The sequence below is a fragment of the Leucoraja erinacea genome, chromosome 21 (genome assembly GCF_028641065.1).
Source record: "Leucoraja erinacea ecotype New England chromosome 21, Leri_hhj_1, whole genome shotgun sequence".
NCBI classification, from domain to species: Eukaryota; Metazoa; Chordata; class Chondrichthyes; order Rajiformes; family Rajidae; genus Leucoraja; species Leucoraja erinaceus.
The window spans coordinates 33865919-33883744 of record NC_073397.1 but is presented as its reverse complement, the minus strand read 5'-3'; the positions used below and the strand labels follow the sequence as shown (position 1 = coordinate 33883744).

Below are 17826 nucleotides of genomic sequence, written 5' to 3'. Positions count from 1 at the left end.
ACCAGTAACAACACCAGGGGTATGTATAATGATTTCTCTAACTTCAAGTAACCCTTGGTTTAAATCTCTCTCCATCCCTCCCCCTCCCTAGTTCTCCGACCAGTTTTGCTGTCCTCCTGATTCATTTTACTGACTGTATTAAGAAACAGTTAGACAGGTCTCGAGGGATATGGACCAAAAGCGGGCAGTATTGTTGGGGCATGTTGGCCGGTGTGTGCAAGTTGGGCCGAAGGGCCTGTTTCCATGCTGTATCCCTCGAGGACTCCATCAGCAGATATGCGACTGACAGATCTGTAAAGGTTTACTTCCATTGCTGATATCCAAGTTAACAGCTAGTATGACTAACTCATCGATGGCAACAAGTTGGAGGATGTCCTTGAAGAGATATCTATCCATTTCTTCATGTATTATTTACACTGTTCTACCTCTCCGGGAATGCTTTGATGTTGTCATATGAATAATTAATTGGAGTTCAACAAATACAAATGTGATAGATGCTTTTTGTATCGTGCGACGAGGGAATATTGGCATCTGAACCACGAGGGTCAAAACTCAAATGCAACATATGCAATCTCCCATTCCATTGCTTGTGTTAACCTGCATTGGAGTAGAAACAAGGAACTGCACATGCTGGTTTCATAAATTCATGGGGTAGGAGCAGAATTAGGCCATTCGGCCCATTCAGTCTACTCCGCCATTCAATCATGGCTGATCTATCTCTCCCTCCTAACCCCATTCTCCTGCCTTCTCCCCGTAACCCCTGACACCCGTACTAATCAAGAATCGATCTATCCCAGCCTTAACAATATCCATTGACTTGGCCTCCACAGCCTTCTGCTGCGATGGATTCCACACATTCACCAAAGATAGACACAAAGTGCTGGAGTAACTCTGCAGGTCAGGCAGCATCTCTGGAGACAAAGGATGGGTGAAGTTTCTTTGCAAAGTCCACAGCAATATTGTCCTGGAAACTGGATCACATACATGTATCTAGTCCGCATGCCTTAATGTCAGGGAACATGGAAGTCATGGAACTATACAGATCACACTCAGTCTGAAGAAGGGTGCCCACATCACCTATCCATGTTCTACACAGATGCTGCCTGACCCGCTGAGTTAAACCCCTGTCCCACGGTACGAGTTCATTCCAAGAGCTCTCCCGAGTTTGCCCTGATTCGAACTCGGAGATTTACGGTAATGGCCACTCGTCGGTACTCGGGGCTCTCGTGGACATTTTTCATCACGTTGAAAAATTGTCACGAATCTACCCGTGCTTACCTGCCGTTAGCGAGTCTTCCCGAGTACCTGCCGTTAGCGCTAAGAGACGTCCCCGAGCTCTGACATACCCACTACGTTCATTCTCCGTGCTTACCACGTGTTTGATTTTTTTTTTAAACTCGGGAGAGTTCTTGGAATGAACTTGTACCGTGGGACAGGGCTATTACTCCAGCACTTGGTCCTTTTTAAGATTTGCGACACCCCATTCCTCTGGTACCAGCCCTGAATCCAACAAGCGAATGTAAGTGCAATTTACAAATTTAATTTAATTCAGAGATACTCAGCCCACCGAGTTCACACCGACCGTTGATCCCCACACATGAACACTATTAACCCACTCACAGCAGGGGACAATTTACCACCAATTAACCCACAAACCGGTGCATCTTCGGAGTGTGGGAGGAAACCGAAGATCTCGGAAAAGAAACCCACGTAGGTCACAGGGCAGGGAGAACGTGCAAACTCCGTACAGACAGCACCTGTAGTCAGGATCGAACCCAGGTCTCTGGCACTGTGAGGCAGCAACTCCACTGCTGTGCCACCCTGCCACCCTGCCACTGTAAGTAATATTATTACTACTCCTTCTAATACTTAATTTCCATCAGTTACTTTGAGGCCCAAATGAAATCAGAGAATAAATCACTCTTGAAGAAAATATTGAGTTTAGCTGCTTCGTTTTTCAGTGATGAAGTCATTCGCTGTCTGAAATGTCCTGAGATGCTGCATCTCTGAACAAGAGATGAGGTGAACTGGATTAATTGTACTATTGTCAGTAACATCGCAATGCAGCCGAGCACAGCAACCAATATCCTTCTCATTGGCCTGCATAAGCATTTACAAAGTAGTGAGTTTTCCCCGATTAATTTAAATTAATTTATACCCTCAACTGGAAAACAGACGGTGGCACAGCGGTAGAGTTGCTGCCCCACAGCGCCAGAGACCCAGGTTCCATCCCGACTGCCGGTGTTTGTCTGTACGGAGTTTGTATGTTCTCCCCGTGGGTTTTATCCGAGATCTTCGGTTTCCTCCCACACTACAAAGATGTATAGGTTTGTGCATTGGCTAATTGGCTTGGCATAAATGTAACTAGCCACCAGTGTGTAGGATAGTGTTAATGTGCGGGGATCACTGGTCTGGATACTGGATACTCGCGGCATGGTCGACACGAAGTCCTAGGAGATCTTTGTAACTCTCCTTCATGCTCGAGAGTAGTCCCCGCGTACTCGAGGCCTCAGGTAGGTCGCGGCGTATTTTTCAACATGCTGAAAAATGCCCGCGAGTAAAAATAGGTCTCCATGGAAAAAATCAATACTTTTTTTACTCGTAGGTTTAGTCGTAGTAGGTCGTAGTAGGTCGGCATGTTATTCGAAGATAATTGAAGGTAGTTGAAGGTAGTCTTCAACAAGGTCGACGGGAGGTCGAAGGAGGTTGAAGGAGGTCTTCACTCTCCACTAATCGGTGTCTAATTTTCCCGAAGCTAGTCGAAGCTAGTCTTCACCATAGTTGAAGGAGATCTTCTGCATAGTTGAGTGAGGTCTTCAACATGACATTTTTTCAAACTCTCCTAAACTCTTCTAAACGCACCAATTAGGTCGCTGCAGTGGGACGGCCCCTTAAATGTACTGCGGTAGTGTATATATATATTTCTCCAAAGCAATACGTTTGTTTGTAACCAGATGATATCAAGTCTCTAACATCCCTTCAAAAGACAACGGTACATTACATAAAGGCCCTGACAAAACAGTCATGATGTTACTTGGTAATCCTTCCTCCGGCTTCACAATTCGTACTTCCTCTATCCTTTTCTCACACTTTTGTCTTTTTATCATTGGCCATTGTTGTGCCATGTGCCGATCAGAAATCCTCCTCACCTGTTGCAACACCTGTCCCTGTACCTCCTCCCTCGACTCTGTCCAGGGACTCCAACAGTCCTTTCCGGTTAGGCAGAGGTTCGCCTGCACACCTCCTCCAACCACATCTACTGTATCCGTTGTTCAAGATGTGGACTCTTATACATTAGCGAGACCAAACGTCCGTTTCGCTGAACACCTTCGCTCAGTCCGCCTGGACCCAACTGATCTCCCAGTTGCCAAACACTTTAATTCCTCTTCCCATTGCCACACTGACCTTTCCGCCCTAGGCCTCCTCCATTGTCGGAGCGAGGCTAAACTTCAAATTGGAAGAGCATCATCTCATATTTTGCTTGGGCAGCTTACAACCCAGTGGTATGAATATTGATTTCCCTTCTTCTTCTTCTTCCGTCGTGTGTCTTTTAGACCTGCAGCGCCGTTGAGGCGAGCTAGGCCAACGTGTCAATCAGACTTAGTTCACCATTCGGTGGCCGGTGTTTGGGGCAACTGGTGACTATGTGCTCCACTGCCTGTGTTGGGTCCCCACACTCGCACGAGGCCCCTCCTCTTCATCGCTACTCCATAGCGTCTGATGCCTGTCCTCAAGCGGCTGAGGGTTGTCCACTGCTTTCGGGGCAGGTCCTGGCCAGGGACGTCTAACTTCAAATAACCCCTGCCTTCCCTCTCTCTCCATCCCTCCCCCACCCATGTCGCACCAGCTTCTCGTTCTCACCTAGCAAAAACAGCTAACAGAGGCCTGCTTCCTATATTGCCGCTACTTTTTTGAATATCTTTCATTCATTTGTTCTATATATCACTACATCACTGTCTATAACACTTGTTTCCCTTTTCCCTGACTCCAGTCTGAAGAAGGGTCTCCACCCAAAACATCACCCATTCCTTCTCTCCAGAGATGCTGCCTGTCCCGCTGAGTTACTCCAGCGTTTTGTGTCTATCACTTGCCGGGCTTTGTCATTAGACTTTACTGATACAAGCACAGAAACACCAGTCTACTCTGCCATTCAATCATGGCTGATCTATCTTTCCCTCTCAATCCCATTCTCCGGTCTTCACCTCATAACCCCCAACACCCATACTAAGCGAGAATCTATGCCTTAAAAATATCCATGGACTTGGCCTCCACAGCCATCTGTGGCAATGAATTCCACAGATTCACTATCCTCTGACTAAAGAAATTTCTACTCATCTCCTTTCTGAAGGCAATTTTTTTTTAATTCTGAGGTTATGGCCTCTGGTTCTAGACTCTCCCACTAGTGGAAACATTCTCTCCACATTCACTCTATACAGCCCAATGAACTGACTTCATATTTCACTTCATACAATTCTCATGAAATGCATTATGATGCACAAACTTTCAAACACAAAGACTATTGGTGAAGTCTGTGCAGTGAGCAATGTTCAGGACATTATTAGCTCATTAAATGCACCATCAACTGCTAAACAAGTTGGTTGGCGTAATTGTCATCGAAGCTTTTGATTTAGATGAACTGTCATGGTTTCTAATAATCTATTGACATACACATTATTCACAATACTGTATCCATGCAACCTTAATTGAAGATAATCAAGATGACAGCAACAAGGGATACTTTCCATAAGTCACCGAAAAAGCTGCTTGCAATATATTCACATGAGGAATACCTATCAAATCATTGAACAAGTTATTGAAACATATAAGATTATTAAGGGCTTGGACACACGCTAGAGGCTCAAAACATGTTCCCGATGTTCGGGGAGTCCAGAACCAGGGGCCACAATTTAAGAATAAGGGGTAAGCCATTTAGAACGGAGATGAGGAAACACTTTTTCTCGCAGAGAGTTGTGAGTCTGTGGAATTCTCTGCCTCAGAGGGCGGTGGAGGCCGGTTCTCAGGATACTTTCAAGAGAGAGCTGGATAGGGCTCTTAAAGATAGTGGAGTCAGGGGATATGGGAAGAAGGCAGGAACGGGGTACTGATTGATACACATTGAATGGCAGTGCTGGCTCGAAGGGCCAAATGGTCTACTCCTGCACCTATTGTCTATTGTCTAAGTCTGAAGCTGGACACTGTAAAGCAGATACCTGTATGAAAAGTTTGCCTCTATCTCAAGTGGTGGGGAAGCCCGACCTGTAACAGCTCATACTGGTTTTAGTTTAGTTCAGAGATACAACGTGGAAGCAGGCCCTTCGGTCCATTGAGTCTTTGTCGACCATCGATCACCCTTTTACACTCGTACTATCCTAGACACTAGGGACATTTTTCAATTTACAGAAGCCAATTAACCTACAAACCTGTGTGTCTTTGGTGGGTGAGAGGAAATCGGAGCACCGTCAAAAACACATACAGGTCACGTGGAGAACGTACAAACTCTGTAAAGACAGCACCCATAGTCGGGATTGAACCCGGGTCTCTGGCGCTGTAAGGCAGTAACTCTACTGCTGCGCCACTGAACCAGTTTTGTTGAGGAACTACTGAGGGACATTTTGTATAAGAAAGAACTGCAGATGTTGGAAAAATCGAAGGTAGACAAAAAATGCTGGAGAAACTCAGCGGGTGAGGCAGCATCTATGGAGCGAAGGAATAGGCGACGTTTCGTCGCCTATTCCTTCTCTCCATAGATGCTGCCTCACTCGCTGAGTTTCTCCAGCATTTTTTGCCTACCTACTGAGGAACATTGTTCATCCAGGAATGAAAGAGATTAGAAAAAGTAGTGGACACTGTCGGGTTCACCAATGGTAACAAGGAACTGCAGATACTGGTTTACAAAAAAAGACACAAAGTGCTGGAGTAGCTCAGCGGTTCACGCAGCTTCTCGGGAGAACATGGGCAGGTGATGCTTCTGGTCGGGATCCTTCTTCCGATCTTGCAGGTGGGTCCCAAAGGAAAAAGACACCTATCCATGTTCTCCAGGGATGCTGCCTGACCCACTGATTTACTTCAGCTTTTTGCCTCTGGTTCATTATTGATGATGTTTGGGAACAAACTGAACATGAACAAGGATATCAATGAACAGGATGAAAAAAATATCAAAGGCAGACACAAAATGCTGGAGTAACTCTGCGGGACCGGCAGCATCTCTGGAGAGAAGGAACGGGCGACGTTTCGGGTCGAGACCCTTCTTCTGACTGAAAGTCATGGGAAAGGGAAACGGGAGATGTAGGCGATGAGATAGAGAGATATAGAACAAAAGAATGAAAGATATGCAAAAAAATCAGCAAAACCTAGTTATGTGAAGGCCATCAACATAAACATCATACACCATTGCTGTAGTACTAGCGCTGAATCTGTTCATGCTGTGTTTGTTCATGTCAATAGGTATTAGCATAAATAATAGAAATATAATTCTATAACATTTAATGTATTTAGATTATTATCTATCTATGCATAACTAAAAGTCTTTGTCTTGTTTGTGCCCACGATATGTCTCTGCATGTGTCCCGGAGTCAATCTGGTTAATTCCTATCTTCTTCCAAACGCTACGCCACAGCCTTCCCATTTTCACACATCCTACTCACATTTTTCCCGTGGTGGCGATAAACATCTTCCCGTCGCATTTCCACCTATATTTCCGAAGTTATTCGCGATTAAAGCTTTAAAAATGTCAACCTTAACAAGAATTTTTACTGTTGAAATCCTTCCTCCCAGCTTCCAACACACATCGATACATAGTTGCAAGACAGGAACACTCTGAACTTTTCACCTCAATGGGATATTTCAACAGGAGCGGGAGGGCCAATTGGTATTGCAATTGGAATTGCTGCAGCGGGCAGGGGAGGTGCAATTGGAATTTTTTTTTTAAAGTCCACTGCTGAGGGAGGCTGGAATCCTACGTTCGGGAACGGCTTCAGTTGCATTGGGGGAATGGGTGAGTGGCGGAATATTGCGTTGGGGGAACCACACCGTTAGAGGAGCAGACCCAATGGGTCTGCACTTGGTCTAGTATATCAATAAATATTAGGGATAAACACAAAGTGCTGGAGTAACTGGCCGCAGTTGGCGCAGCTTTACAGAGAACGCAGTAAAGACCCGGGTTCGATCCCGACTACGGGTTGTGTCTGCACGGAGTTTGTACATTCCCCCCTGTGATCTGCGCGGGTTTTCGCCGAGATCTTCGGTTTCCTCCCACACTCCAAAGACGTACAGGCTTGTAGGTAAATTGTCTTGGTAAATGTTTAAAGAAATTGTCCGTAGTGGGTGTAGGATAGTGTTAATGTGCAGGGATTGCTGGTGGGCGTGGACCCGGTGGGCCGAAGGGCCTGTTTCCGCGCAGTATCTCTAAACTAAACTAAACTAAACTCAGTGGGTCAGGCAGCATCTCTTGAGAAAAGGAAGAGGTGACGTTTTGGGTCGGGACCCTTCTTCGCACGGTACGTTTCGGGTTGGAATCCTTCTTCAGACCTAACGAGACCTTCTTCGGGCTCCGACCCGAAACATCACCTACTCCTTTTCGCCAGAGATGCTGCCTGACCCGCTGAGTTACTCCAGCAGTTTGTGAGTATCTTCAATAAAAACCAGTAACTGCAGTTCCTTCCTACTCACTAAATGGACCACCAGTGAGGTGGGGATGGGTGGATGCGGTGACAATTGGAGATTCGGAGAATGGTTACTAATAAATTAAAAAAAAAACTAGATGCAATCGTACCATATGTGGCGGTGTGAGCAGATGTTTTTATTCTGGTTGCCGCAGTTTTACCGTGATCACCAAGCGCTCGGTCATTCCGTCCTTTACTTCCACGGACTTTCCCCACCTGGCCAGGAGCTGCCATTTCTGCAAGACGAGCAAAATATCAAACTCTCACTCAGTTCAATTCAGTTTAGAAACATAGAAATTGGTGCAGGAGTAGGCCATTCGGCCCTACGAGCCTGCACCGCCATTCAATGTGATCATGGCTGATCGTCCAACTCAGTATCCTGTACCTTCCTTCTCTCCATACCCCCCCGATCCCTTTAGCCACAAGGGCCACATCTAACTCCCTCTTAAATATAACCAATGAACTGTGGCCTCAACTACCTTCTGTGGCAGAGAATTCCACAGATTCACCACTCTCCGTGTGAAAAATGTTTTTTCCTCATCTCGGTCCTAAAGGATTTCCCCCTTATCCTTAAACTGTTACCCCTTGTTCTGGACTTACCCAACATCGGGAACAATCTTCCTGCATCTAGCCTGTCCAATTCTATAAGATCCCCCCTCAGTCTTTTAAATTCTAGCGAGTACAAGCCGAGTCTATCCAGTCTTTCTTCATATGAAAGTCCTGACATCCCAGGAATCAGTCTGGTGAACCTTTTCTGTACTCTCTCTATTGGCAAGAATTTAGTTTATTGTCACGTGTACCGAGGTACAGTGAGTTGGATGATCAGGTTCAGCAGAAAGACAGTACATGATTACAATCGAGCCATTTACAGTGTTTAGAAACATGATAAGGGAATAACGTTTAGTGCAAGGTAAAGCCAGCAAAATCCAATCATGGATAATCCTAGGATCACCAGAGAGGTAGATAGCGGTTCAGGACTGCTCTCTGGTTGTGGTGGGATCGCAGAATCACTCAATGAGCTTCTACAAGAACTCAGATATCATTAATATAAGGCAATGAAACATATAATTTCATGTTCATCTTCTACAGGAATAGAAAATAAATATATATATATATATATATCAGAGCATGTCCAAAAAAAAATGTGTTTAGTTTGGAGATACAGCGTGGAAACAGGCCCTTCGGCCCATCAAGTCTGCACCGACCAACGATCCTCATACACATCAAGTGTACAACGTTGAGAGTTAGAATTTTGTTGTTCTATCTGGGACATATGACGATAAAATACTTGACTAATGCTATCCGACACGCTAGGGACCATTTACAATTTTACCAAGCCAATTAGCCTACAAACCTGCACTTCTTTGGAGTGTGGGAGCAAACTGGAGCATCTGGGGAAAACCTACACGGGTCATGTGGAGAACGTACAAACTCCATACAGACAGCCCCCGTAGTCAGGATCAAACCCGGGTCTCTAGCGCTGTAAGGCAGCAACTCGACTGCTGCGCCACCGGGGCCCAAATATCCTATGCTGAAATATCACATCCTACGATACTTTCTGAGCTCTTTCTCGCTTATCGTTAAGTGTTGTATCAACTCTTCAATTGTCTCTTTACTTCCAATAATTGCATTTGTCAGATTTGTTGCAGTGATAACACAATTTTGTCCTGAGACAGTTATTGCAGGTTTAAAACACCGAGGAGTACATAATGCAGAGTGAAATTTCAATCCAATAAAATGAAGTGCTACAATTTTGAAGGCACCATCTTCTGAATCAGACATCAACTTCCTTGTCCCGATGTTCCTGTGAAACGTTAGAGGTCTCATGGCCACAATTTAGGAGATTGAGAGGGGATCTTATAGAAACGTACAAAATTCTTAAGGGGTTGGACAGGCTAGATGCAGGAAGATTGTTCCCGATGTTGGGGAAGTCCAGGACAAGGGGTCACAGCTTAAGGATAAGGGGGAAATCCTTTAAAACCGAGATGAGGAGAACATTTTTCACACAGAGAGTGGTGAATCTCTGGAACTCTCTGCCACAGAGGGTAGTTGAGGCCAGTTCATTGGCTATATTTAAGAGGGAGTTAGATGTGGCCCTTGTGGCCAAGGGGATCAGAGGGTATGGAGAGAAGGCAGGTACGGGATACTGAGTTGGATGAATAGCCATGATCATATTGAATGGCGGTGCAGGCTCGAAGGGCCGAATGGCCTACTCCTGCACCTAATTTCTATGTTTCTATGTAATTGAGAAACAGCAATAACTTGCTTATTGCGTGAGGCAGATTTATAAGACTTTGGTTAGGCCGCATTTGGGGTATTACGTGCAGTTCTGGTCTCCCATTACAGGGAAGATGTGGAGGCTTTGGAGAGAGTGCAGAGGAGTTTTACCAGCAAGCGGCCTGGATTAGAGGGTTTCAGCTACAGGGAGAGGCTGGATAGACTTGGATTGTTTCTCTCTGGAACAACAGTGGTTGATAGCACCTCCTCAAGTCCCAGCCAACATGATTTGCTCAACTATCTCTGAACTAAACTAAACTAAGCAGTGCCAAAAAAACTCAAGGGTTCTATCCAACTCACCTCATGGAGTTGTTAGCATTCCTTTACAACATTGTTTCACTCCCAATCCTTACATGAGCCTAAGACTAGTTCCAAACGGAAGCTCCTATATATCAGCGAGACCATGCACAGGCTCGGCGATCGTTTCACTGAACACCTCCGCTCAGACATACATGATCTCCCGGTTGACAAACACTTTAACTCCCCCTCCCATACCCACACTGGCCTTTCTGTCCTGGGTCTCCTCCACTGTCAGAGTGAGGCACAACTCAAATTGGAGGAACAGCCTCTCATCTTTCGCTTGGGCAGCTTACAACCCAGCGGTATGAATGTTGACTTCTCTAACTTCAAGTAACCCTTGTGTTCCCTCTCTCTCCATCCCCTCCCCATCCTAATTCTCCGACCAGTCTGACTGTCCTCCTGATTAAATCTTACATTTTATGTCTCGTTGTCAACTTCCCCGCGCTAACAATGATCTATTCTAGTTAGACACAAAAAGCTGGAGTAACTCACACTCAGCGGGCCAGGCAGTATTTCTGGAGAGAAGGAACGGGTGACGTTTTGGTTCGAGACCCTTCTTCTTTGTGTCTATCTTCGGTTTAAACCAGCATCTGAAGTTCCTTCCAACACAATGATCTATTCTACATTGTCCTTGAACTGTGTCCCCTTTGATCTATCGTTTTCACACCATATCCTTTGATATCTCCTTTTTTCACTCTCCCCTGACTCTCGGTCTGAAGAAGGGTCTCGATCTGAAACGTCACCCATTCCTTCCAACCAGAGCTGCTGCCTGTTTCACTGAGTTACTCCAGCATTTTGTGTGTTTTTGGTGTAAACTAGCATCTGCATTTCCCTCCTACACAACTGCCCATAAAAAATACACCCCCGGTCCCCTGAAATGCTTTAGAGTTGAGAAAAACTGCACGGAAATAGGTCCTTCGGCCCACCAAGTCCACACGACCATCGATCACCCATTTACATTAGTTCCATGTCCTACACACTAGGGGTAATTTATAGAAGCCAGCATCATCAAGGACCCTCACCACCTTGGGCATGTTACACCGGGAAGAAGGTGCAGGAATCTAAAAACCCTGACCTCCAGGTTCAGGAACAGATTCTTCCCAACAACCGTCAGACTATTGATCACTGAAAACTCCAACAAGACTTCAATCTACGAACTGTCTTGGCTGCACGAGGGACTTTAGGCTTTTTTGTTTTGTACTGTATTTACGGAAGTTTTTTTTGTTTATGTTATTTATGGGGCACTGTCGTTACAAACCTGTTGTGCTCTTCAAGAGAAGGGCCTGTCAAATGACGCCAAAGTGGGGCTGGCCCTTAAGACTTTTATTGTTTTGTTTAGGCACCTACGACAACTAAACACTCTTGACTCCATCCGGGCCATTATTCTCCATGGGCGGCACGGTGGCGCAGCGGTAGAGTTGCTGCCTCACAGCACCAGAGACCCAGGTTCGATCCTGACTACGGGCGCCGTCTGTACGGAGTTTGAACGTTCTCCCCGTGACCTGCGTGGGTTTTCTCCAGGAGCTCCAGTTTCCTCCCACATTCCAAAGACCTACAGATTTGTAGGCTAAACGGCTTGGGTGGCATCCCTAGCGTGTGTAGGATAGTATTAGTGTGCGGGGATCGCTGGTCGGCACGGACTAAGTGGGCTTGTTTCCACACTGTATCTCTACACGAAACTAAACTAAATTAAATGAATCAAGGCACTGAAGTAGGGCCAGGTCTAATTTGTAGTGGGCTCAGCAGATAGATTTCTCGGAAACACTGTTGAGAAATTGCAGGAAACTTGTGCGGAACTCCATGAGTCAGAGCACAGTGAGAAAGCTGGTGTTGGGAATTCCACAGGGAGGTTGGGACTCTATATGAATGACCCTCAGAAATGCTTTAGATTATCATTTAGGTTTAGTTTATTAATGCCACGTACATAGTGCATGCTATCCACACAGCTCGGATGTTGCAGGCGGCACGGTGGGGCAACAGTAGAGTTGTTGCCTCACAGCGCCAGAGACCCGGGTTCGATCCTGACTATGGGTGCTGTCTGTACGGAGTTTGTACATTCTCCCCGTGACCTGCGTGGGTTTTCAATGGGTGCCCTGGTTTCTTCCCACACTCCAAAGACGTACAGGTTCGTAGGTTAATTGGCTTCGGTAAAAATTGTAAATTGTCCCTAGTGTGTAGGATAGTGCTAGTGTACAGGGACTCAGTGGACCGAAGGGCTAGTTACTGCGCTGAATCTCTAAACTAAACTAAGACACACCTAAGGTTGCACAACTTGCCATTCATATGTAGGGCACACCTGGGCCAACATCTGGGCCGAGAATAATATAAATCACTATAAGGTGGCTGGCATCCTCAAAGCAAATAAAGCCTGAGCAGTTTTTTCACCTGCTGGTTCATTGAAGAGATGACCTGGGACCACTGGCCTGGGGTTCTGTTTTAGCAGAGTGAGAGGAAACCCAAGGGTGAGGGGGAAAGAGAAGGTGGGATGGGGAGGTTGAGGGGCAATCTGAGAGGAGAGGTGATACAGAGAGGGTGAGAATGAAAGGTTTGGAGGGAGGAAGAAGGGGAAGGGGGGTGTGAGAGGGGAGGGTGAGTTGGAGCTGTAGAGGGAGTGTGAGAGTGAGGGAGGAGAGAGTGGGAGGGTGAGGGAAAGAGGGTGGGGGTGAGAGGGAGGGAGTGGGAGGATGAGAGAGAGAGGGAGAGGGTGTAAGGGAGGGCGTGAAAAGAGAAAGGGAGGGGGAGAAGCTGGGAGTGAGAGGCCACGGTCACGTGTACACAACCCCTGCCCAAAGTTGGCACCTGTCGACACAACGTGGAACCCGGGGAGAGAGGGAGAGAGTAGAGAGTAGGAGAGAGGGGGGGAGAGAGAGGGAGAGAGAGGAGAGAGAGAGGGAGAGAGAGTGAGGACAGGGGGAGAGAGGAGAGGAGAGGGGGAGAGGGGGGGAGGGGGGGAGAGGGGGAGAGAGAGAGAGAGAGGCTGAGATGGGTGAGAGAGGGAGAGACAGAGAGAGAGAGAGAGAGAGGGGGAGAGGAGAGAGGGAGAGGGAGGGGGAGAGAGGAGGAGGGGGGAGAGAGAGGGGGAGAGAGGGAGAGGGGGAGGGAGGGAGAGAGGGAGAGAGAGAGAGAGGGGGAGGGAGAGGGAGGGAGGGGAGGGGAGAGGGGAGAGAGAGAGAGAGGCTGCACGAAGTTGACACATTCAGCCCCCTGTCCCCCGGGGCTGGGACCCGCCGCCCCGCTGCATCAGCACCCACTGAGCGGCGCCGGACACACTGTATCGGCGGCGATGTAGCAACAGCGCGGCTCTGCACCAGCGCCCGGCAAAATGGCGACATTGTATGAGAAGCGGGCGAACTATAAGAAGCTGGCAGCGGCGACGGGAGAGGGAGAGAGACAGGGGGAGAGGGAGGGAGAAGGAGAGACAGCGAGAGAGAGGGAGACAGAGAGAGAAGGAGACAGCGAGAGGGGGAGAGAGAGGGAAGGAGGGGGGATAGAGAGAAGGAGGGGGAGAGAGAGAAGGGGAGAGGAGGAGGAGAGAGAGAGGAGGAGGGGAGAGAGAGAACGAGAGAGAGAAGAGGGAGAGAGAGAGAGCGTGGGAGAGAGAAGAGAGAGTGGGAGATAGAGAGAGGGAGAGGGACCGAGAGATAGAGAGAGGGAGTGAGATGAGGCAGAGACTCGGGAGGAGAGGAGAGAGATGTGGGAGAGAGGAGGAGGGGAAAGAGAGAAGGGGGAGAGGAGGGGAGAGGGGGGAGAGAGAGACAGAAGGAGAGGGAGGGAAGAAGAAACGAGAGAGAGGGAGGAAGGGAGGGAGAGGGAGAAGGGAGGGAGAGGGAGAAATACAAAAATAAAAAGAGGCATAAACGAGCAGTTTAGCAGCGGCTGAAGTTGGCCCTGCCGCTGCGGGAGCAGAGGGAATGGTGGCAAATACCTGCGGGAGGCGGCACCAGAGACGCGAGTCTTACCTTCAGTTTTCTCTTTAGATTATTATCTTGCAAGGCCTTACAGTAGAGTCTATTCCCGGGTCATGCGCGGTTCCACTTGTCCTTTGACAGTTGTACAGTGAGGAGGTAAGTTTCCAACTCTCGCGTTGCTGTTTAATGTTGCACGAATCTCCACAAACAGCAAATCAACCAAATCCAAATCCCTGCTCCCCCGCTCTTATTTTTCTTGGCGGCAGCATTCGGCAGATTGCATATTTCCATCTCAAGTGCCGAGAGTTTTTTTTTTATTGTCATATGGTCCCAGACAGAACAATGAAATTCTTGCTTCCAGCAGCACAACAGAATATGTACTCTTGGAACAATATAATAAACGAGAAAAGTTCAGAATGTGTGTGTGTGTGTGTGTATATATATATACACACAAGTGTGTGTGTGTGTGTGTATAATATACACAAGTGTGTGTGTGTGTGTGTGTGTGTGTGTGTATAATATACACAAGTGTGTGTGTGTGTGTATAATATACACAAGTGTGTGTGTGTGTGTATATATACACAAGTGTGTGTGTGTGTGTATTATATACACAAGTGTGTGTGTGTATACACAAGTGTGTGTGTGTATTCACAAGTGGGTGTGTGTATACACAAGTGGGTGGGTGTATACACAAGTGTGTGTGTGTGTGTGTGTATACACAAGTGCGTGTGTGTATGTATATATATATACACAAGTGTGTGTGTGTATACACAAGTGGGTGTGTGTATTCACAAGTGGGTGTGTGTATACACAAGTGGGTGGGTGTATACACAAGTGTGTGTGTGTGTGTATACACAAGTGGGTGTGTGTATACATATGTATACACAAGTGTGTGTGTGTATACACAAGTGTGTGTGTGTATATACACTAGTGTGTTTATGTATATACACAAGTGTGTGTGTGTGTATATATACACAAGTGTGTGTGTGTGTGTGTATACACAAGTGTGTGTGTGTGTGTGTGTGTGTGTGTATACAAAAGTGTGTGTGTGTGTATATATATATATATATATATATATATATATATATATGTGTGTATATACACACACACACATATATATCCATACATATGTGTAGGAAGGAACTGCAGATGCTGGTTTAAACCGAAGATAGACACAAAAAGCTGGAGTAACTCAGCGGGACATGCAGCATCTCTGGTGAAAAGGAATGTGATATTTCGGGTCGGTACCCGCTGAGTCTCTCCAGCTTTCTCTGTCTATCTTAGGTTTAAACCAGCGCCTGCAGTTCCTTCCTATACATATATGTATACTAATATATCAAAAGTACACACACACAGACAATAAAAGTGCAAAAAGCCAAAACCCTCTGCCCCCAAGTTTAAGAAAGAACTGCAGATGCCGGAAAATCGAAGGTAGACAAAAATGCTGGAGAAACTCAGCGGGCGAGGCAGCATCTACGGAGCGAAGAAATAGGTGACGTTTTGGGTCGAGACCAAGTCTATGTAGTTCAGAGCTTACTTGAAGGTTGTAGTTCATGACCTCATTTGCATTAAACAGCACCATCAGCCCCTTGTAGAAATTATACATTAACCTCCACCCACCCCCCACTTTAAAATTCAAGCAGCTACATTTTTCAGCTATCTTTTGCATTTTTACTCCTCATATTATTTGTTTTGGTTCTCGTGTTCATAAATCATAGGAACAGAATTGGACCATTTGGCCCATCAAGTCTACTCTGCCATTCAACCGTGACTGGTGGATCTTTCCCTCTCAACCCCATTCTCCCCCCCCCCCCCCCCCCCCCCCCCCCCCAGCCCCCGGCACCAATACTGATCAACAATCTCCGTCTTAAAAAATACCCATTGACCAGGACTCCACCTCTTATAGATCTTAAGTGTGATGTACATCGAAGTGTCTCCATATATATATATATATGTTTCATTTTTGTTGAAACAGTATGCTGGAATTGACCAAAGTTGTAACATCTCAATCTGAATGCACAGACTATTCAGGGTGTGAATGTTGTGTGGTTTGATGTATTTTTGTTGTTATATGCAGAAGTGGGAAGTTCGTCTTTTTTTTTAATAAAAACCAACATTTTAATCCACGCAACATATACTCAACATGGCAAGCAACATCCGTGGCGAAAGAAACACTTAACTTGTTCTAAATCGGTGAAAGTTCCCTTTGACCTAATTATTTTCCCCCAGATTTTCAGCAGCTGCTTATTTCCTGTATTTTTGAAACATTGTTTTGCTTCATTATGAATGGAAAACACAATTTTGCACTTGAAGAGAACGTCGACCGTTTGGAATGAAGTTGGCGTTGAACCAGGGGACACGAGGAACTGCAGATGCCCGAATCTCGAACAAAACACAAAGTATTGGAGATTGACACAACGTGCTGGAGTAACTCAGCGGGACAGGCAGCATCTCTGGAGAGAAGGAACTTGTGAATTTGTGAACTTGTGATCTCTCGGCTTGTACTCGCTAGAATTTAGAAGATTGAGGGGAGGATCTTATAGAGACTTACAAAATTCTTAAGGGGTTGCACAGGCTAGATGCAGGAAGACTGTTCCCGATGTTGGGGAAGTCCAGAACAAGGGGTCACAGTTTAAGGATAGGGGGGAAATCTTTTAGGACCGAGATGAGAAAAATATTTTTCACACAGAGAGTGGTGAATCTGTGGAATTCTCTGCAACAGAAGGTAGTGGAGGCCAGTTCATTGGCTATATTTAAGAGGGAGTTTGATGTGGCCCTTGTGGCTAAAGGGATCAGGGGGTATGGAGAGAAGGCAGGTACAGGATACTGAGTTGGATGATCAGCCATGATCATATTGAATGGCGGCGCAGGCTCGAAGGGCCGAATGGCCTACTCCTGCACCTATTTTCTATGTGATGTTTCGGTTCGAGACCGAGTTACTCCAGTATCTTGTGTCTCTCTTCGGTTTAAACCCGCATCTGCAGTTTCCTTCCCACGCAAAGTGTTGGAGATGGGCTCAAAGTGCGAGATTAAATCAGCGTGACCTCCAATTTCAGGTAGTCCTTGCTTTCTCTCTCTTTCCCCTCCCCTCCCCTTCCCAGCTCTCCCACAGCCCCCGCCTCTTCCTTTCTTCTTCCCGTTCCCCACCCCCACATCTGCCTGAAGAAGGGTCTCGACCCGAAACGTTACCTATTCCTTCGCTCCACAGATGCTGCCTCACCCGCTGAGTTTCTCCAGCATTTTTGTCTACCTCAGCGGGTCTGGCAACATCTCTGGAGAGAAGGAATGGGTGAAGTTTCGGGTCGGGACCCTTCTTCAGAATGAAAGTCCAGTTGCTCCTGAAATTTGTGTTTTGCTGAACATTTTCTAAGTTGCGTTCAAGAGGATGTTTTTATTGTCATAGGTCCCGAAATGGAACAGTGAAATTCTCACTTGCAGCAGCGCCTTATATGCGAACATGGTACTGTGTGTGTGTGTGTGTGTGTGTGTGTGTGTGTGTGTGTGTGTGTGTGTGTGTGTGTGTGTGTGTGTGTGTGTGTGTGTGTGTGAGTGTGTGTGTGTATGTGTGTGTGAGTGTGAGTGTGTGTGTGTGTGTATGTGAGTGTGAGTGTGTGTGTGTGTGTGTGTGTGTGTGTGTGTGTGTGTGTGTGTGTGTGTGTGTGTGTATATGTGTGTGTGTG

The 17826-nt window shown here is 46.5% G+C and overlaps 1 protein-coding gene across 1 annotated transcript in view; it reads right to left on the bottom strand.

Moving 5' to 3' along the window:
- znf512b (zinc finger protein 512B) overlaps positions 1-14445 on the bottom strand; it is a 54310-nt gene extending 39865 nt beyond the window's left edge. Inside the window, exons 1-2 of the mRNA XM_055652606.1 lie at positions 14198-14445; positions 7772-7897 (exon numbers count right to left, since the gene is read on the bottom strand). Coding sequence (XP_055508581.1) covers positions 7772-7895 — 124 coding nt within the window. The 5' untranslated portion in view covers positions 7896-7897; positions 14198-14445. The remainder of the gene's footprint in view (positions 1-7771; positions 7898-14197) is intronic.
- Positions 14446-17826: the final 3381 nt, after the last annotated feature.